Below are 22,361 nucleotides of genomic sequence, written 5' to 3'. Positions count from 1 at the left end.
AGCCAAGGGAAGCTGAGGAATGATAAGTATTGCCTTACATTGTGGCCTACTGTTACCCTGTGTTGAACCTCCCAGTGTGACCCAGCGAGGCAATACAAACTTTGTGACAAGCATAACAAAGAAACTTTCCTGTGCAGAGTTTTACATCACACAAATTGCAGCAATAAAGTATAATTTACTTCTTTTGCTGAAGAATATATAAAATATAATTCAATACTGTACACCCTCAAATCTTTTGTGTTGTAAAATCACACACAGGCATTCCATCTTAACCATCTTAATGGGAAGGCAAGATCTCTTTTTCTCCCACAGCCACTTGACCAAACATGTCTTGCATTCACTGCTCTCTTTTCAATTAAATTACAATTAAGGATGTTCAAGAAGAAATTCACACAGTAATACACATCATCCATCCATCACTGACTTAGTTTGATTTGTTTGACTTTTTGTGATCTATGAGTAAATGTAGGGTTTTAAATGTATGAAGAAAAGATTTCCTCTCTAAAACAAAATACAGCTGTGGACAGGAGTCCCACGAAGCAGTAAGCGTGTGACAGCCTCCAGCAACACTCTCATGGAAACACTTTGTGGACTGCATCTTAGAGAAACAATTCAGCAGAGCTGAAGACAAACTTAACATTTAAATGTTTGTAACTATTATAGAATTATTTTGAAATGATAAAACACAAGGAACATGCTTTAAAAAAAAAAAAAAAAAAAAGTCTTCATGAACTCCTGTCAGCAGCTCAGTTCTGGTGTAACTTCTAGTCATGACCAGTACACAGACTTAAACTTAGAGCCAAGTGAAGCACTACTAACCCAACACTTTCAACACAGTAATCAACCTTGACCAGATCTTTGACCAACAGCCAATAAATAAATATATGTGAAAAAAAAAAAAAAAAAAAAAATATATATATATATATATATATATATATATATATATATATATATATATATATATATATATATATATATATATATATATATATATATATATATATATATATATATATATATATATATATATATATATATATATATATATATATATATATATATATATATATATATATATATATATATATATGAAAGAGAACATCATCTCTTCTCATGAAGAGACTTGTGCATATAAAGGATTCTTAACTTTAACACAAATTTCTTTAAAATAATTCTTATAAAACAAACTTGCATGGTTAGACAACTTTAAAATAAAGGATCCCATGTACTCTGCTGTTATGAAAGGTTTCCAGTGTTGTACTGGAAACCATGATATGCACAAGTGATAATTAAAAAGTATTGCATAACTGGATGAAAATCAGAATTTTGTAAATTTTGTTGACATTTAGTAGATTAAATCTATACGCTAAATTTTTTCTCAGTATGATACTTTGCAACATAAAAAATATAATTTTTAATTTCCGAAATACAAATTCCAAGTAAGTTCAATGCATTGGTAATATAACTTCCCTTTGCAATTTTCCCAATGCCAGTGAGAGTGTGTTCCCATTAAAAATTAAAAATAAATCAAATCTGACTATTCCCACTGTATTCTGTAAACTACTCTCTTTTACCAAAAATACCATCATCAACTTTTTACACAAACACTGTATTACAAATTGTCATCACCCATGATGTTGAAAGCATCATTCTCCACTGTGGTGTGCTCGGCCTGACCATTCGGTCTGGCTGGCGAGGACGGACGGTTGTCTAGGGGGTCACTGAGGCGCTCACTGAGGCGCCGCAGTGATAACTCACCGATGGGAGACTGGCTGCTGCTACTGCCGTGACTGCTGCCCTCCTGTGGGAAGGAATGGCACAGATACCATCATTTAAAAATTGGAACCATAAAGACAAATATTTGTATGAGCAATGTTATAAAATTTAGCTTTTCAAAGAGGAGCACTGATGAATTCAATTCAGTTGGAGATAGTTATGATGTGGCCAAGGAGCATTTGAGATCAGTAAATTAAGATGGATAGAAGATACAGAGATAGGACAACATAAACTTAGCTCATGTATGGTAAATTATAGATACATATATTGTTGAGAGGCCTTCATATTCCAACTCCAGACCTGGCCTTCCTGAGTAGCTTCACTACATCCTGGATCAACATGCTCACTACCAGGGAGAGAGTCACCGGAATTCATAGTCTACTAAATACAGTCTGGATCCTCGCTCCTTGTAATTCAGCCACTAGCTTAAAGATCATGATCTGTAGTATCAGAACCAGGGCAGCAAGAATAAGACCAGGGACGGGGGCCGGGAGTGGGGGGGAGGGGAATGTCCAGAGGGCTGCAAAGTGGGAAACATTCCCTCACGATGGATGCCAGGACTCCCTGAACACCTCCCCACCAGGAAGGGTGGTGATGTGGAGTAAAGGAGCAGTGCCAGTCTAACATCCCTGGTTACCTGCTGGCCTTGTTAGCCTCACCTTCTCCTTTCACCACTTTCCTTAAGTGAGGGGTTGGCACCATGTATGAGTCTCCTCCAGCTGTTTCCGTCTCTTGCATATTCCTTTGCGACTCCCAACCTCTGCAGTTCTAACACAATTCCATCTCTCCATCTCACTCTCTATCATTCCCACAATTTTCTTCCCTTGACTGGTTCTCATTTCTTTAGCTTCTTATCACCTCTGTAATGCATTCCACTCCTGCTCTTTTTCTCACTTCCTTATTTCATAATGTTCTCCGAGTGATATACTTATTATCTACCTCAACATTCTCAGCTCCATTCTTTCCAACTTTCTTTCTTGTGCTTTCATTCTTTCATTCTTTAGTGTTTCTGCTCCATATATCACTACCAGTCTTACTAATGACTTATTTATGTTTACCTTTAGACTCTTTGGCATTCTCTTATCACAAACCACTCCAGAAACCACCCTGATTTTATTCTCTCCTTGAATTCTATCTCACACCCATCTTGCTTTGCCTTGTTAGCCTCATCAGTGCTTAAATTTGCCAGCACTAGTTCACCAGACTGAAACAGCCAAACGCACAAACACACACACACACACACACACACACACACACACACACACACACACACACACACACACACACACACACACACACACACACACGTGTACAGGGGTCAGTGATTCCATAAAGTCATGAGGCCCACAAGATCCCACACTCACCTGAGGCAGGTTCTCCCCTGTGTGATTGAGGGTGACATGAGTGCTACTTCCATCTCGCCTCACATAGGACAGGCTTCCCTTCCGCACACGCTCATTGGGCTGTGAAGGTAACACGATGGATAACATCCCTTTCTCACCTGCTCCTCTTCAATCAACCTTCCTACCTATCAGGCCTGTTTTCCAAAGGTGGGGTGGGGGCAGCACTTGGGGTATGAGAATGACTACTAGTGCCAAAAGTTTAATTTTCTCTTAACCCAGAAGTCTAATTTTCTTGTAACTGCCATTTTCAATGTCTCTTTGAGGAGAGAATTTGACATTGATTACAATAATAACACCAATTAATGATTAAAACATGTCCATATGAATATAATTTGTATTAATTTATGCATAATAGTTATTTTTGTTATATAAAACTACCAGAATCAGAACATATGGACATAAAATAAGGGAAGCTGCAAGAAGCCATCAGGCCTATATGTGGCATTTTCTGAATTTACTCTGTATGAACAGTATAACAAAGGACAATTTTTAAGTGGGTTGAATTGACTTAAAAGACGATATCATAGGTCCTTTGTTATACTGCATACAACTCCAAAATGTTATCACATTTACAAGTAAATTTAATTTCAAGGCAGTCCTGATATAATTATTGCTGTTCTCTTAGTTTCACATTTTAACTTGAAGCACACAAAACCTTTGCACTTAAACATGCAAATCAGTTTTATCATTTTGGGAAGCCAGTCTTCTTAACTCATATCTTTAAAATCAAAGATATTTTTTTATACATAAAATTAAAACTATGATCTTCAATCATTCACTAAGACTGTTCTATACAAATTAACTAACACATGCCAAGGAGACCTGGACCAGAACTTGACACCACCTACCGTCCTCACTTTCCGTCCCCTCTTGTGTGAGAGCAGCTCATTGACCATTCCCTGCAGACACAGGGACATCAGCACTGCCTGGGGACTGCTCACTCGCACCCAACGCATTTCCTCTCGACTCATCAGATATTCAAATGACAACTCCAAGTTGACCTGCTGGCTTGCCTCAAGGCTGGCACATCCATCCCTGCTGGTGCTGCTGGGACTTCCCTCACTGCATGGCTGATGGCATCACACACAATGTATACTCATCCTTCATTATTTTACAAGTCTTTTGTATTCATACTCTTTTATGAATAAGCATTTCATTACAACATTCTCACAAGCTACAGTTACATAATTATAAATGTGATGGATGCAGTATCTGAAAACACCACTGGAAATGAAGACTCAACAAACAGTTTTAAGCAATGCATTATAGTTTAAGAAATCAGTATTTTCCAGCAGGGCTTACTTGTTGCACCGTAATTCTCCAGCACCTAATTCGAGTCACCTTGAAGTTGCCTTCTTTGACTGATTCATCCTCACACTCTATTCTGAAAGTAGACAACACAATCATTTATGGTTCAGTTAAACATAGGGAAACATGCATTTGGCACAATATATTTTATCTTACACAACAGTCATTAAAAGCATAACAGGTGCTTTGTTCAAAGAAGCAATGCAAAACTAAGGCAAAAACTTAGAGATAAACAAGACCACAAGAAAGTGATCCACTGGTAAATCATTTTAACTACCACATTGTGTATAAACAAGTTTTGTAAATTTAAGTTTCAAAATTAGCCTGAAACATACAACATAAATTTTTACAAGTCAGTATTATTTGCTGGTCTTCAAAAACCACCCACCTGAAATTAAGCTCCTTATTTCCAGCACTAATGAGGACTGAGGTACCAGGCTTAGGGAAGTCACAGATACAAGACTGAAACTGCAGGTACCCATAGTATTTCAGTGTTCTTGCCAGCTCCATGTACTGCAAGGTAACACACAATTTATTACTGCATCACTGTCTTGCCATCTTAGAAAATATCAACACAACATAAACAATCCCAAAAATTGGTCACATATGATCATGCATGTGGATTGGACCATGCACAGAGGAAAGGCAAGGTTAAAAATGAATGGTCATTTTTCTGTCCCTTCTATCCTCTTCAGTAAGTTATCAAATACAAGCCTGATATAAAGATAGATATACATGCAGATACAATTCTATCACATTTTTTTTTTAGTTTAGCTGGCATCTCTATAAGATGGATATACAGAGCATTCATAATACCTCTTTCTTTGCTCCTTTAGCTTGGAGAGCAGCAAGTTGTCTTTGAATCTCATGATTGGTGAGAATCCATCCTCTCTCCACATCTTGAACAGTTTGCATATACAGCAAGTTCAGCCCCACACGGTCACCCATCACCTCCTGATCAATACTTGGGTCCCAGTAACTGCAAACAGAACACTCACTCAAAGACACTACTTCAATCATGTGTATAATGCAGTATTTCAGCCCATGAATGCGTGCAACAGTTACAAATCTACTTTTATGTTAAAGTGCAAACTTGTATGATTTAATAAAAATGTTAAAATGGTCACTTACTTTTTCCTCAGCATTATTCTATGCAGGCCTTTCATGCATCTCTGAGAAATATAGGGGCTCTCAAAGTCTTGCAGCCGCTTTACAACTGTAACATTAGGGCAAGATTTAGTATTTTCTGAGAAACGAAAATACCCTTCATAGAAAAAAATATAGATACTGATATATATAGTAAGATAGATAGATAAATATATGCAGAAGGAAAGTGGATAGCAAAACAGACAAACACCGTTTACCTAACTGTGGGAACTGACTACAACACACTTGTCTGCTTGCATCTCAAAACATGTCATCACATGTTTCTATACTCTAAAACCAACTCCAAAGTAACAATACTCAGTAGTTAAGAAACATAATCTCTCTGTTTCTGTATGTAAAACACAAATCTGACATGTCACTTCTAGACATAAATGATGAAACCAAATTGATTTTGTTTAATTTACAAGTGCACCTACCAATTAGGTCATTTTCTTCTTTCTTAACAAGAAAAAGAGCAAAGTAGTACACCATTTCATTTGGCAGATGTATCTGATTGCACACTTTCTGAAAGTGAAAATAGAAAAATTAACTTCACTTTCAGGAAATATTTCACAAGTATTACTCAAATAAAGTATTACTCAAATAAAATATTACTCAAATAAAATAAACTTAATGAAAGTTACCAAGGTGATAAAACATCCTACTGATTGGAAGTCTTGAATATCTTATGTAAACAGATATGAAAACAAACAGAAATAAGTATAGTATTAAGTACAAGCCCCAGTGAGATGTGAGGCAGCAAAAGCTTCAGGCAGGGAGTAAGGAATCTTGGTGTCCTGCTGTAGCGACCAGAAGTATGAAGGCTCACAAAAATTTATCTTCAAACTTAATGATCATTATGGTCCCAGCAATTAAAGTGCTGCCTTTCTACTTTCTTGGGCTCTGCCTTCAAGAAAATGGACTCTAAATGTATTCATGATATGGGAAAACTGAAATACCACAAATGTATCTAATGAAGGGAGAAAGTGAAAGGAGGAAGCCATGTACTCATAGTAACCAGAAGTACAACCTGAAAGTGTTTTTGGTACCTGATAATCATTGTGGTCCCAATATCTAAGGCACTGTCAATCTGTTCTCATAAGGAATTCAATGCTCAACTAAAGGCCTCTCATAGTTATAAGAAATAAATAAATAAATAAATAAATAAATAAAAAAAATAAATAAAAAATCAACTTCTTAGTGTTTCTATAAAAGACACACAGGAGGGCATCACACTGCTACCTACCTCCAGCAGGTCATCTGTCTGCAGTGTGGCAGGGATGGTGAGTGTCACCTTCTGGCCACTTGTGAGATAAATATCAATGGGCACCTCATCCTGCCCTCCTCCAGCCCGCTGGGTTTCATTTTGAGCAAACACAAGGAATCCATTGAAGACGTCATTATTGAGCACTCTGGGGTCCTGGCTTACTGCCAAGTACACAGATGACACATCATTATTATAAAAAATTCTGAAAAATAGTTATACATTTTACAGAGACAATTACATGTTCCTGATGAAAAATACATCACTTTCAGTTATTTAATTTTCTTTAAGGGAAATGCTCTATAAAACTTTTTGTTAAATGAATACATGAATTATTAACTAATATCTTTAAATGTTCACTTATGGAACAATAAAACTAGAGATACATGCATCTTCTGATCTATAAACATGTATGGCAATGAAAACAAACTTATATTTTACAATAGTTCAGGAAAATTCACTTGTAATTGTTTGCATCATACTGACACTTGCATGATGTAGTATATCATCTTATCTCATACCTCTCTCCTTTTCAGATTTAGAACAAACTCAGACACAATGCTAATATGGTACTGGAACAATATATTAGTCATTATTCTTTTCTCTCAAATGTTGCAGTCCTCTCCATAAAACCCATACTCTTATGATCAAACACAATCTTTAAAAAAATATCAAAACACATTCTGGTGACAGACAACATTACAGTCCCAAACTCAAAACTATCTATCTAAATCTGATACTTGTTTCCAAGAACTCCCCTCCATTAAGGGATGGCCATGATATTGATCCACAGGGCTAAAGCTCCATTTTTTTTTTTTTTCTAGCACTTAGCAACATTCGCGATTAGGACTCCTGCTGACGTGAGCATCACATTGCACAAACTGGCAACTTGCTCCTCCTCAGTCTGAAAATATCTGCCAGGAGAAAATAAATACATGGCAACTTAGGTTAGGATTTCATGTTTTTGAAAACATATTGACAAGGCAAAGTTACCTTTTGTGACTGCTTTTTTGTTTCAGCTAACAAAACAGCTGTGTTTGTTTTAAACAGTGTTCTACTGAAATGATGTATGATTCCTGGAAAACATACAGGCCACAATTGCATCGTACAAATGTTAGTTTCACTAGAAAGGTGAAATGAATAGAAAAATAAGCCATACAATTATTGGCAGTGAAGGATGTCAGGATATGCCTCACCACAAAGAAAGTGGTGGGCTGCCCCAAAATGTTTGTTTTCTAATTGTTTTGCTGAAGCTGAGGATATACTTTTATCTGTCTCTTGATACCATACAAGGTGTTGTCAAACATTCTGGGACGTGGCCCACCACCATGTTTGTGGTATGGTACATCCTCACATTTCTTATCACTCCATTTCTTCACTCATGCACTCACAGTCTTTTCACTGCCAACAGCTATGTAGTGTATTTTTCAATTTATTTCACTATTCTAATGAAACTTTAACACCTGTACTATGTAATCACAGCCTGTATATTTTCCAGCCATCACACATCACCTCAGTAGAACACTAGTTAAAACAAACACAGCTGTTTTGTCAGCCAAAGCAGAGAGTGGTCACAAAAGATAGCTTTTGTTTATATCAATATGTCAAATACTGAATCCATTATTATATGATTTCAAAAACATATAAGGGACTAACCTAAGTTGCCATGTGGTTATTTTCTCCCAGCAGATTTTTTCAGACCAAGAAGGAGCAAGCTGCCAGTTTGTGCAATGTGACACTAAAGTTGGCAGGAGTCCTAATCGTGAATGTTGCTGACTGGGTTCACATAATGAAAACTACAAGACAACTCACATTGCAGGATATACTTTTCCAGGGTGGCCCGGCGCTCTTCAGTCTGTGTGGGAGATAAGGGCAGGAGTTTCTTTGGGGGAAAAGGGGGCAGGGTGGAACCCCCTAAGTCCTTCTTGAGCTGTTCATGCAGGCTATGGAGCTGCCTGTACCGCATTGTACAATGGAATACTCCATTGATGTGGATGTTGTAGGCCTGGGAAGAGGGTAGCATTAGTGTTGGCTTTGGCAGTGTTCTCCTCTCTAATATTGCCTAAACACAAATATTGACAATTTGCTCTACTGAATATACCTGAAACTGTTGCGTATATACCTATATTTTTCTTTCACTCTCTTTTAATACTGTATCCTGAAGTTTAATTATTCAAGCTACCACTAAGAATAACATGAAAAGAATTTTCTATATTTGCTACTATGTGTACACTGCTATTCTAAAACTTTCATTCAAAACTATTTCCCTCAAAGATGTAATGCAGGGTTGGAGTATGAGTCAGGATTACTGGTTATAACTGGATCATGATGAAGCCCACCATTAGGAGGTGTGGTTAGGTTAGATTAAATCATATGTAAATGTGTAAAAATGTGGTATGTGGAATACTGCCCTGCTGCACACTCTACACGTGATTAAAAAGAATACTACTGCCACTGCATTCCTTGCTTGTTTTGAAAGATGACTAAATGGGATGCATGATGGAACAGGAGATCACTTTTTCTAAAGTATTTTCACTCCTCTAATGAAACACAGCATGACATCTTTCATGACTAATGCCTGTTTAATGGGCATGTCAGCAATGTAGATAGATCTACTGGAGCAAATAATCAGTTTAATAATGTTGGGCAAAGGTGGGGCATTCATGTGTTGTGTCTCCTTGATTAGGATAGTGTAGCATGGGTATGGAGGGTGGATATTCCTTGTTTATGGACTTTTTTTAGGGGTTTTGCCAAATAATGGTATTTTCTCCTTATACTTTTGAGGTTTCCCAAATTTGACCTATTCTGGCCTCCCCCACCTTAAAACCCCACTTTCCCATCAGATCCCCAAGCTTGGTTATCCTAGTGAGAGGCAGCAATAGAATACATCAGGAGCTGCTATTGGTAAACTTAAAATTAACCTTATTTATCTCTTAGTAGCATATGAAAATAGGATTTGATGTGTGCTGATCCTATTTCCACAAAAACAACATGGAATATCATCTTCTACAAGAAACTTAGGTCATAGGATTAATATTGACTTAGCATATTCAACAGGCCAGTTGTCCCCATTCATGCAGGAGTGGTGTGGGTAGGTGGGTGTGGCACTACCTGTAGCCTGTAACAACTGTACTGCCCAGTGGTGTCAGGTGGGTGTGGCTCAAACAGGTGAGTAAACAAAATAATTACGGGATCTCATCTGTGAACCATTTGCACGTTACAGCACGACTGCCATACAACAGGTCACAGTTACACATGGTGACAACCTAGCAACACAAGAGGCAACATTAACATAATTCATAATACACGTGCTCAGAATCATCCAGCCAGCAAATAGATCACAACAACAGTAGCATAACATGCCCTAGTAAAACAAACGTTACATGAGAGTAAGAAAGACAGCACAGGTCATAATCACAACAGATCAAAACAAACAGGTCACAACGATACAAGAGGTCAGTCACACCACATAGTCGACAACAAGCCCCAGTAACACAACAGACCACAGTTACCCAGACAGCAGCAAAGAGGTCACGTAGCAGGTCACAGTCACTCAAGGGGTCACAATCACAATGGTACAATCCACAACACACAGGTCACACAGGGCAGAGGAGACAAGTCAGCCCAACACTGTCTAAAACAGCACCACTAATACTCACTACATAGGTGCTTCCGTTGTCTTCTTTGCACTCCTGGGTATCAGGTATAGAAAAGTGCATATTTGTTCTTCGCCTTGCCTCTTCGCATCTGCAATAAATGAGGAACTGAGGACGACAGAAGGAAGGAAGGCCGTAGGGACGTTGCTAAGTCTGTTGAGCAATCTGACAATCTCCTCTGGTCCGTCTTCAACTAGGGATTGCTAGGCCTATGGGTGCATTTCACGGCCTAAATCCACCTTCTCACGAGACCCTTGCACTTTATTTAGTGAAGATTATTAAAAAAAAAAAAAAAAAGAGGGATTTAGATGTTAAAAGCGTGTATGTGTCTCTTTTATGGAATAAATTGGCATGTCTATTGGATTTTCACAGCCTATGCTGACACCTTCATGAACGCATCGCACCTTTTCACTGATTGTTATGAGGGAAAAGAGAAAAATTAGGTTGTGTAAAAGGCGTACGTGTTTCTTTTAAGCTAGTAAAACAAATAACAATTGATGGCTATCCATCTACTGCACTAATAAATAGGATCGTTTTTTTTTTTATGGTCTATATCTTTATTATTATTATTTGTTTCTTTTGTATGTGAAGTGATTACGTTATCCTACAGAGACTGAGATGAAAACGATAAAAAAATGACATTAAAAGAAATATAAGCTCCATTAAATACTGTTAATGAATAGACATATGCTTGACCTCATGACACAGATTAACGCTATAACAAAGAAATATAACTTTCTCAGAAGGTACTTTAATTAGTGAAGAAAATAAAGACATAAGAATATCAGTTGTGTCTGCGATGCTGTGCCAGGCGAGGGCTGAGATGAGCCATCGAGGTGGCTGACGTGATGTCATTAGCATTGTCTCTCTTCCCCGTTGAATGACATTATTAACCCCCTTTTGTAGGACTTTACAAGCTATGTCCGCTGCGTTATAAAGTAGTGACGTGATGGCCACACGGAGCTTTGGTGGATGTGTCAAATAGTAACAGAGGAAGGGAGATACTTGAGAGTACGCTTGGATCCCATAGCGGCTCGCACCGAGTCGCGTCAGAGGTTCAGATTGCCCATAGTGTTCAGGAGCTGGAGCCGCTTAGCCGTCTGCATAGTCCGGCTCAGTCAGGCCCCCAAGTGGGATACGATAGAGGGTCCAGCATGGCTCCCAATGTTGCAGCTCCGGCGCCGGCCTCCTCCTCCAGCGTGGGCATCAATGCCATCCTGCTGGGGCCTCCAGGCTCCGGCAAAGGCACGCAGGTCAGCCACACGAGTACTGGTAATTGTTCCTACCCATTATGCAATGTGAGTACCGTGTACTGAGCACATTTTCCCGCCCGCAGGCCCCGAGATTGAAGGACCGGTACTGTGTGTGTCACCTGGCCACGGGCGACTTGCTCAGGGCGGAGGTCGCCTCGGGATCTGACCTGGGCAAGGAGCTCAAGAAAATCATGGATGCAGGTGTGTGCGTGTGTCCAGTTACCGCCCGGCCCACCTGCCGCCTACCTGGATTCCTGCCTGGGTAATGGGCGGCAGGAGGCGTGCATTCCACCTTTTCTACCTTGATACCGCACCCAAAGAGCATATCTATACCTTCAGTAAGCTAGGACACTCAAATCCACCCTGCTGGCAGGACCACACAACCGTCAAGGTGCAGGCCATTATTTGGCATCAGCTACACAACTATTTCACTTGTAACATTTAACTGATCGTGTAAGCTTGTAAGGATATTCTTTAAACAAAGATTATATGGGAGTTATGAGTGATGAATGTAGTACATACCAGTATATTATATGATTGGTTTCCTAAACTAATTTGATGCACATCAACACATGAAGGAAATACCACTTAATGTGTGATTTACTTCAGATACAAATCAAACATTGCATTTCTTTTTTATTTTCATTGATTTATTTTTATTTATTTAATTAATTAATATATATATATTTTTTTTTGTTATGTGCTGCAGAAAAAAAAAAATATAATGCTGTGATTTGCCACTTCAGGGAAATTGGTTAGCAATGAGCTGGTGGTGAGCATGATTGAGCAGAACCTCAACAAACCTGAATGCAAGAATGGCTTTATCCTTGATGGGTTTCCCCGTACAGTTGCACAAGCAGAGAAGGTGCGACAGTGTGGTGAATGTGTTTCTATTCACTTTTCTGATTCCAGTGTCTTTTGGTGGTAATATTTATTTGTAATTTTCATAATTCCTTTAATATACTAGCCAAAGAAAATGCTCATTTCATCACAAAGTTTGGCGTGATGTCTATTTCTCATGAGCCTGTTACCCACCATAGCTGGATGAGATGCTGGAAGCCCGTAAACAGAAGCTGGATTCTGTAGTGGAGTTTGGCATTGATGACAGCCTGCTGGTGCGGCGCATCACAGGCCGCCTCTTTCACCCAGCCTCTGGCCGCTCCTACCACGAGGAGTTCTATCCCCCCAAGTCTCCCATGAAGGATGATGTATGGATGCTTTACATGCTGATCAAGTTTATGTGTCTTATGTCTACCTATTTATAAGTATTCTGAAAGCTTCCTTACAGTCTCCAGAAGGTGGATGTCTTAATAATCACTTGCTCATATTCATTCATTTCATCCTTGAAGACTCAGTTTTCTGTCTGTCCCTCTTCACTGCCATTTTATGAAGTTATTGCAACATTCATTCTTGTTACTTAGAGACTTTCACATGAAGATGGGAATGATGAATGTTGAATGTTTCAGACATTTGTGTCTTCATGTAGTATATTTATATTAATTCAAATTTACTCTATATATCATAATTTGGAAGTGAAAAAAAAAATTGTACTGAATTTTGAAACTAATTACAGTTGACTGGAGAACCCCTGGTTAGGCGGTCTGATGACACCCCAGAAGTGTTGATGAGAAGGTTAGGGGCGTACCATGAGCAGACTAAACCCCTTGTTGGTTATTACAGCAAGAAAGGTAGGGCTTGCTTGTAACAAAACACTTTCCATAGTTGAGTGCATTTGATCTTTAAGAAACTTTTCTGTAATTTTAAGATCCTTTTTTATAATGTTTATTTAGGAAATGAGTGTACTAGATATGAGATTACATTATTTCTAAAATACTTCTATTGAGCATTCTTTTGAAATGTAAAATTATCTTATCTTGAGTGTCTGGCTGAAAGATAACATATCATTGTAATGCTCTGGATGACATGTAGTATTTCTTGTGACCATGGATATTTGGTTTTGTCCATCCAGTAACTTGCAGCATTAATGTATTCATTTACTGGTGTATTTCATCCTTACATCCTTTTCATTAGTATTGATTTAGCTGATACAGGTGGTGGGACTGTCCATCCAGCAGTAATAATTGCAGTTATAAAGTGCCATCCTATCTCCTCCACTGCCAGGCATCCACACGTGGGTGGATGCCTCGCGCCCGGCTGACGAAGTGTTCAACAACATCAACACAATCTTTGAAAATGCTAAGAGTAAGGACCTAGTGATGTTTATATAAGAACCAGGTACTCTTTACCTCTTCATTTGTATGCTGTGGCTTTTTTGAGCCTTACTAACACTAGCCATAAAGAAAACAGGCTAACTATCTGTATCTTGAATGTATGTATCAGTCCATTCCTTTTTTTATCCAGAATATGCACTCAGAGCTGCAAGGGAGTGCAACAGCAGCTTACAACTATTATCCATTTAACATATTCTCAGATGTCATTTGTTTATTTGTATCCAGTCTGCTGCCTCCCATAGCTGCTTTTTTTTTTTTTTATCTTGTGTGTTAGTTTTAGTTTATTCATCTAATCATTCAGTATATGGCTGTCTGCCTTTCATGTTAGTCATCTGAGAAGTATGAAGATAGAGTTGATATATATATATATATATATATATATATATATATATATATATATATATATATATATATATTACCTAGGCTGCTTTTATAGTAGTTAAACCTCAGGGTGTGGAGTGTGGATTTATGAATGTGCCTTGATGGTAACATATATGCTCATAAGTTTAAGCATTACAGTGTTATATTTTTTATATGAATAAGCCATGCTAGCTTTTTTTCACATTTTAGCTTCAAATTTGTTGATGGGATATTCCTGTTTTTCATTGATTGCATTTGGCACACCACTTCCATTTTTATCTGCCTGAAAAAAAAAATCCCAGTATTCTATCATTTTAATTTATTTTTGCTTTGCTTTCATTATGAACAAGCTTTAATTGTATCTGTACTAGTTTTTCTCCTTCAGTTTCCTATAATTTAGCTGATTGAGACCATAATGTAGTTAAACTAATGTTACATTCATAAAATTTCTAGTATTTATTTTATTGAATACCTATAATTTATAGAGATTTCATTAAATATTTAATTTTGCATAATTATTTGATATTACATGTACTGCTATTTATCCAAACATCTAAGATTTGCTGTCTCATTTCAGAGTTTGCAGCAAGCCTGGGAACTCAGTAACAGTGACACATGATCTCTATCGGTCCTCAAACAACCAGATTTGACTGCCATTAATGAGTTAAAGAAATTTGGATAAGGAAAGGTGCAGTTGCTGTGTGTGACTGCCTTCAACCAGCGGACTAAACTGCCAGTGGTGTTAAGGTGGATACCTGTGGATACAAACACTAAAGATAGAATGTAAGGGAGCTTCGTCTAGCCGTAAAGTTGTCAAAATTAACACCCAGCATTTTTATATATGTATACCATTTTATATATCTTATATCTATATATAATGTATATAAACAAGCCTGTGTATACATATGTACATATTTATATATATATATATATTCTTGGATGTTCATGTACATAAGTATTTTATAGTCAATAGTTGTGGATTTTTCTCTTAGTTTTTGAATTTCCAGATTATTGGATGGCTCTTTGCTTTGATATTTATCGAGTGTGGAGTGTGTACACGGTGCAGTTTCCCGTGAGTTAACAAACCTGTGTAGTCTTGTCTACATAACAGAACCAATGAAATGTTGTGTGTATATTAGACCAGGTTATGTCAGCAGACTTACACAAAGTGATGACTTGTACAAAGTGCCCTTCTGCAATAGTGGATTTAGGAAGAGAATTGCTTTGTTGTTTGTAAGAGTTGTGTGTTAAGCACAAAGTTTGTTCAGAGATATTATCCTATTTTTATCCATATGGCAAATGCTTGTCTAAGGGCCTGTGTGTGTAGATAACCTGTTGAGGACTGTAAGATCGTGTCACAGTATCTGGTGGCTTGTAACGTTAAGGACCTAAGGAGAAAAAAATAGACATCATAGCTTTGTCAGGTAGCTTATTGCATTATGTCAAGTAGTCAAGACTGAGCTTCAGTACTTGTTAGGGTAGCTTGTATGTGTTTGGGTTTGTGGATGTACTTTGGATTTGGTTGTGGAAATTGTTTTGAAGAGTGATGACAGCTTAACTCTGAAGCCAAGTATGTTGACTAATGCTGCTGAAGTGAAATAAAAATGATGTTATTACTCCATTTGTCTTAAGCTCCATTGTTATGTCTGTCATGTATATTTTTAATCCCCTCCCTTTTTTTTTCAGGTAGCACACTTGACCACAACACAAACCCGGTGTTGTCATCAAAGCTCAGGACATACTCTGTGACTAATATCAATACCAACTTTGAGCAACAGAGAAACAAATTTCATCCATACCAGACTCAATTATTTCTTATGTCATAGTTTTCACCCACCAAAATAACTTGCAAAAATATTATTAACTGAAAATAAGATCTCTTCCCATATACATGTTGAGGCAAGTGCATCACTGGTGATGAATATCCACCGTAGATCACCCTGGTCAGACTTCACAGACAAGTATATCTGAATATTCCTAAAGTTTCAGGTAACAGCTAAATCAAGGAATGGTGTCCTAAGAAAAGACCCAGAATCTAATAAAAGACAACACACAAGCAACATACAACTTGCTTGGCAAACTGTGACCAGGTAACTCAAGACTGACCCATGGAAACAAGAAGTCTTCTCTTCAAAATGATGGTAGTAAGAATGAATATTTAACATGGTCTTGAGGGAGAAACTGATAGAATGAAGAGCATTGCTGAACAGATAAGAGACACTCATAACCAGAGACTTCAGAACTAATTTAGAGAGCAGACAAGAAATTCAAATCAGACACTTTGGAATTTAACTCTCATCGTGCATCCTTGATGAACACATGATTTTGCACACACACACACACACACACACATTTTTTCAGCAGTAGAAGAGTCCCTGCTTGATTAAATTCTGCTCATGTCTGACTCGCACTGAGACACACCAGGTATGAAGGACAACTGACAGCAATGGCCAGATGAAGATTTAACTTGCCCAACAATTAGTTCATCAGTTGTTACCAGCAAACTCACCACTGTGTGTTCCTGGCAATCCTTTTTCCCAGATGAGTAGCTAACAATAGATTACCTCTAGGGGAGTTTCCTCTTGTACTAACTTACTTTTTGTAGAAACCAGTTTTAAGCTTTTACACTAAAGTACAACACAACAGGCTGTCTTTTGGCTGCACTTCTGCATTACAGATCACACTTAAATTTGTAGGGTGTGAGATGAGCCACAATGAACAAGGGGAAGGAAAGAGGTGAGTAGTCTAAACATTCTTGTTCGATGCCATTGAGGTTTCAACACATTAACAATAGCCTCATACTAGCCATGCATAATAAATACATAAATAATAACAATTTTTTTCCCTAGCAATCTTGGGTATTAATTTGTACAAATGAAATAAAATAAGATTTCCAAACAATGAAACTGATGTTTGACTAACAAACAAAATACAGTCTCCAGTTTATATTTTCAAACAAGTCTTACTTTATTCCATGCAAAACAAGGCGCTCCAACATGCTGGGCTGAGTCTTAAGTCACAGATGAGGCTTAGGTGTGTGAGACAGTCACTTCAGTGACACGTAATGCCACAGGTCAACTGGAAAGAAAAGAAACATGTTTGATAGAATACAAATCCTCTTAAAGCAATTCACTGTGAAGTGGGCATACATGAGATGCATGTTAAAAGAAGGCTTAACACAATGGGTCACGCGGCATCCATCACAGGCTGATGCAGAACACCATGAATACAAAACAGCTTATTTTCTATTTTGGTTACATATAACAATTGCAAGATAAGATTATGGTTTCGGTACACTTATGTTTCAAAGAAATATAAGATGTTTAATTTATGAGACAGCAGATGTTGTACATCTTGGGCTGGAACTTAGCTCTTGCAAAGACAGGAAGACATCACTGAAAGGAAGTTATAGGAATGGCAAAAGAAATAATTAAAAAATGCCATTAAGTAGACTCATATAAGTATCATGTTTTGTATCCCTTGGTCTGCCTCTTTCAACATTAAAAAAGAATAAAAAAGTTACATTACAATGCTGCACATGTCCTTGTTGTAATGTTTCCAGATGTAATAATAGAATATTTTTGTGCATTGTCATGCAACTACTCCTGAATTTAAGAATGATGATGGAACAATGCTGAATGACTAAGATATATACTTAATGCATACACTCTTCTGTCCTTAACGTACAACACAAATCAAAGCCTGTAATCTGAAGAAAGTCTCTCAAAACAACCATGTAACTTAGAAGCACTTGATATTTTTATTTTAACTCTCCCAAACCAAATATGTATTAGATTTGCTTCCACATCAGGGGATGTGTATGAGTACTGGTATGTGCATGGATTTTACCTCTAGCTTTGAACTTTGTAGCTGCTTGCATGAACCAATCATTACATAACATCACAGCAACCAGTTTCTGGTAGAACCAAGGGAGAGTGGGAGGTAACAGGAAGCAAAATCCAGGATTCAGAGGCATACAAAAGTCAAAGGTCACTGAGAACCACTCAATGCCATGAGCCACATTACTACTTATACATTACGTTAATCTTAAAAATGCAGAATAGGAGATCCATTTATCAACAACATAAACCTGTTCCCTCCAGTGAAGTGGAGCAGGTGGTATTGGTGATAATCTGCACTGGCAACTAACCTCTGTGAGAGAGAGAGAGAGAGAGAGAGAGAGAGAGAGAGAGAGAGAGAGAGAGAGAGAGAGAGAGAGAGAGAGAGAGAGAGAGAGAGAGAGAGAGAGAGAGAGAGAGAGAGAGAGAGAGAGAGAGAGAGAGAGAGAGAGAGAGAGAGAGAGAGAGAGAGAGAGAGAGAGAGTTAGTTTAATATAATGATTGTTACATTAATGAAAGTTCTGCAGTGTCTCACAACTCACCTTTAGGGTCGTTTGGCTGCCCAGGACCTGGTTCAGGGGAGTTGTTCACCACCTCCTCAGCCTCCACCACAGACAGCTTGCTGTAAGCCTTGGGCACAGTGACACAGCTTGTACTCAGTCCACCAGCATCTGACTTGCCTTCCACCAGGTGCTGCCAGGACTCGTGGGTCTCCATGATCACCTATCATGGAAAGGAGACTCTTACTGTATATAGCTGATGAATTCTGGTGTGAACTTGTGGATGTTGCTTAGTGGCTACCTGCCAGACTGACAGCCATTTATAAACTAAGTAATGATTGATTGGCTGACTCTAATTTTGGTGCCACAACAAAAATAAAACTAAGTAAATAATATTAATATTAAGGTTTATATATATCTATTGTCATCTAGCTCCATCCTCTACTTGGCTGGGTTAATAGAATCAAGACTCAAGCAAGGACTAATACATTAAAAATAACAAAGACTTCCTGTGACAAACAACACACCAATTCCATCATGGAGGAAGAACAGTAACTATTATTTTCAAATGAAACAGCTAGATACAAGAAGGGTTCATTTTTTAGAAAGGCACTGACACATTACTCCTCTTCATTTTATGAAAAAGAAATGGTGAAATTAAAATGCATGTGAAGCAAAACATCCTGCATTATTCACTAATGTGGTAATTAAGTACTTATTAAAATATCTGAACATTCTATCCTAAAGTAGGAAAGTTCCAGCAAGTAAATAAAACAAATAAATAAATAAAAAATTAAGAAATAAAAGTAAAATAAATAAATAAAAAAAATAATAAATAATAAATTAATAAAATAATAAAAATAAATAAATAAATAAATAAAATACAAGTTGAGAGCCCTCAAACAAGAGCATAAACAAACTTGAAAGGCACTAACCTTGTGAGCAAATTCTCTGTCCTTCGCCTCTCCATTAAATGCAAACTGGTTTTCAGGCTTGCCATCAGGAATTTTATAAATCCTGAACCACTCCACAGTCGCCTTTAGAAAGCCTGGCATATGCTTCTCTATGTCATTAATATCACTCAGTTGGGGAGCCAAGGGGTCATTGACATCAATAGCAATCAGTTTCCAGTCTGTTTCTCCCTCATCAATGAGAGCAATGGTACCCAGCACCTGCCAAAAAAAAAAAAAAAGTCTGGCATCACATTGTGCATCAGTAAAAAAAAAAAAAAAATCACCTTTAACACTACCACGGCAATCACTGGCACTAATAACAGTAATCATTATCACCAGTCACATTTCCTGTATGACAAAAAATAGCTGCAGATGCAAATAACTGCATGAATGGAGAATGGCAACACATTACAAAGCCGCTACAGAATATCACAATTACACCTGGAGCGAATGTCAAATGACAACAAGGACTAAGGACAAGTTTCATGTAAAAAAATACCACAAGGACTCGATAAAATTGGTAGCTTTGGAAAAAATTGAGAAAAAACATTAATTAATATTGTACTAGACAAAAGCAACTCTGCATCACCTTAGGCATGTTCCCCTGCCTTGCTCAAGCACTGACCCCTCCCAACCTCATCCACAATCCCCCCTACTCACCCTCCCAGGCCCTTCCCCTTACTCCTTACTCCATCCTCTAATGGTTAAACACTCCTTTTTCACAACTTACCCTTACTATTTCTTCCTATATGCATCTCTGATCCCCTATCCTCTTCTCTAACTCCTCTACTTACCTTTCAGTCTCTCCTAACATTCAATTTTACTAGATTCTCCATTCTTCAATCTTTTTTGCTTCTCTTCCCCATCTTGCAATTATTTTCCCTCCCTCTTCCCTTACAAGTTTCCATCCCCTCCTTCCCTCTACTGTTTGTAAACAACTTGATTCCTTCCACCACTAAAACAATTATTTTTATATTAGTATTTATCTATTCTGTCTCATACCAATACTAATACCATTCCTTTCTTTTGCCATCCTCCTCCTCTACAGTCTCTCTCTCTCTCTCTCCTTACCTTCACCTGCAGCACCTCGCCTCGCTTGGCCACTCGGTAGCCAATCTCACACACATCAATGGGGTCATTGTCTCCCTTACAACCAGTTGATTCGTCCATGTGGCTTGGATCCTCCCAGGTCTGTAACAGAAGATGGAGTGGCTCAGGTGATCATCTCAGTACTTTTCTGTGTCCTTCATTCACTGTTCAGACTGCATGGGTACTCTGTGTGTGTGTGTGTGTGTGTGTGTGTGTGTGTGTGTGTGTGTGTGTGTGTGTGTGTGTGTGTGTGTGTGTGTGTGTGTGTGTTATTTTTCCCTCAATGTGAAAGCTGTTAGTTCACATTTTTGTAATAGTCTGTTTTCCTTCTTTGTCAATAATTGTTTCTCTATAAATTATGCCTTTTTCTTCTCAGTAAGCTGTCTTTTTGGCTTGTGAAGCATAAAGTAATGAATGAATGCAAGGACTGAATAGGTAATTATCATGATCATTTTGAAAAACTCTTCTTTCTTGATTCCTGAGGTCTTAAAGTGCAAGTTAGGGCTCCATCATAAAAAAACACTGAGTGGGCAGGTTTTCATGCTTCTTCATAAACCTAAAATTCCTATTAACACTAAACATTTTATTCCACTTGAACTGTGAATGACTGATAGTATTCTGGTGCTGCAAAGATCTCAACTGACAAGTATGAGCACATGCATATAAGAATTCTACTCCAAATTTTGCTTTATCACTGTTCTCTGTTCATTCACCAAAACAGCAGTTCTATATTTCATCTAATGCTTTCCCAATATACAGATCTACTACTTTTTTTATATTGCATTATATACCTTTTCCTTCTGAGTATAAAGTGTAAGCCTGACACTTTAATTTCATCATTTTATAATATTCATAATAAATTTCAGTAAATACTTCACCAGTGAATAATACTTTTTGAGACTCTTAAGTACAGTATCAATATAATGAGATGTTGGCATGAGCACTTCCTAAGCCATAATCTAATGAAGAAGACACCTAAGAGCCTTCCACTTAAGTCATTTTCACCACCAGCCTCCTTGGCTCCACTGGATGATGAAGGCTTCCACCAACCCTTCTCCATTCACGTCTTGCCCACCTGTCTATTCCAAGTCACTACAGTAAAACTTCTTACTCTGTTACATAGTTCTTTGTTTTTCCCTGCCTCCTTCTCCCATTCCTAAGGTGTCATTCTATTACTCTGAGCCAACCATCATTACCTGTGTGGTGCATCATATCCTGCCATGTTCACTTTTTTCTTTTCATTATAACCAAGAGATTTTCAACTTTGGTCTGCTCAATAATCTACAACGTTCTTTATCTCTCTACTGATGTGAAAAAAGAGGTGCATTTTTTTACCTCTTAATATAGCAATGATGATTACCAATATAACTTTATTTATATACATAATCATACATCCATCATTCTTTGACTCTATCTGCTGCTACAGTATACAGTTATATCTAAATTCAAGGAGCTATGAGGTTTGAACTTTTAAAATGCTCTCTCTCTCTCTCTCTCTCCTCTCTCTCTCTCTCTCTCTCTCTCTCTCTCTCTCTCTCTCTCTCTCTCTCTCTCTCTCTCTCTCTCCCCCCCCCCATCTCTCA

General features: G+C 37.8%; 3 protein-coding genes across 5 annotated transcripts in view; 1 reads left to right on the top strand and 2 right to left on the bottom strand.

The window, feature by feature from the left end:
* Positions 1 to 1,188: 1,188 nt before the first annotated feature.
* Positions 1,189 to 10,751, bottom strand: LOC135112082 (sorting nexin-17-like). Its single transcript, XM_064026007.1, has 11 exons — positions 10,557 to 10,751; positions 8,710 to 8,902; positions 6,880 to 7,061; positions 6,071 to 6,158; positions 5,619 to 5,703; positions 5,304 to 5,466; positions 4,876 to 5,000; positions 4,482 to 4,563; positions 4,028 to 4,249; positions 3,141 to 3,239; positions 1,189 to 1,801 (listed from the first exon to the last, which is right to left on the bottom strand). Exons 1-11 carry the CDS (start codon positions 10,614 to 10,616, stop codon positions 1,613 to 1,615), a joined length of 1,488 nt encoding a protein of 495 aa, XP_063882077.1. The 5' UTR covers positions 10,617 to 10,751; the 3' UTR covers positions 1,189 to 1,612.
* An 866-nt stretch (positions 10,752 to 11,617) lies between these two features.
* LOC135112079 (adenylate kinase-like) lies at positions 11,618 to 16,014 on the top strand. Of its 2 annotated transcripts, none has more exons than XM_064026004.1 (7): positions 11,618 to 11,806; positions 11,890 to 12,007; positions 12,553 to 12,671; positions 12,847 to 13,014; positions 13,380 to 13,494; positions 13,928 to 14,008; positions 14,975 to 16,014. In XM_064026004.1, the coding sequence occupies exons 1-7, from the start codon at positions 11,708 to 11,710 to the stop codon at positions 15,001 to 15,003; spliced, it is 729 nt and encodes a 242-aa protein (XP_063882074.1). In that variant the 5' UTR covers positions 11,618 to 11,707; the 3' UTR covers positions 15,004 to 16,014. The 2 variants fall into 2 exon arrangements, with proteins under 2 accessions (XP_063882074.1, XP_063882075.1); XM_064026005.1 differs by having other exon boundaries at positions 13,928 to 14,041.
* Positions 16,015 to 17,138: 1,124 nt separating this feature from the next.
* Positions 17,139 to 22,361, bottom strand: part of LOC135112074 (uncharacterized) — a 72,128-nt gene continuing 66,905 nt past the window's right edge. For both annotated transcript variants that reach the window (XM_064025996.1, XM_064025995.1), the window contains exons 4-7: positions 20,761 to 20,880; positions 19,672 to 19,908; positions 18,779 to 18,959; positions 17,139 to 17,475 (exon numbers count right to left, since the gene is read on the bottom strand). In XM_064025996.1, the coding sequence (XP_063882066.1) occupies positions 17,444 to 17,475; positions 18,779 to 18,959; positions 19,672 to 19,908; positions 20,761 to 20,880 (570 nt within the window). In that variant the 3' untranslated portion in view covers positions 17,139 to 17,443. The remainder of the gene's footprint in view (positions 17,476 to 18,778; positions 18,960 to 19,671; positions 19,909 to 20,760; positions 20,881 to 22,361) is intronic.

Source organism: Scylla paramamosain, chromosome 23, assembly GCF_035594125.1.
Source record: "Scylla paramamosain isolate STU-SP2022 chromosome 23, ASM3559412v1, whole genome shotgun sequence".
Lineage (NCBI taxonomy): Eukaryota > Metazoa > Arthropoda > Malacostraca > Decapoda > Portunidae > Scylla > Scylla paramamosain.
The sequence above is the reverse complement of the archived record's forward strand: the minus strand, read 5'-3'. Positions and strand labels throughout refer to the sequence as shown.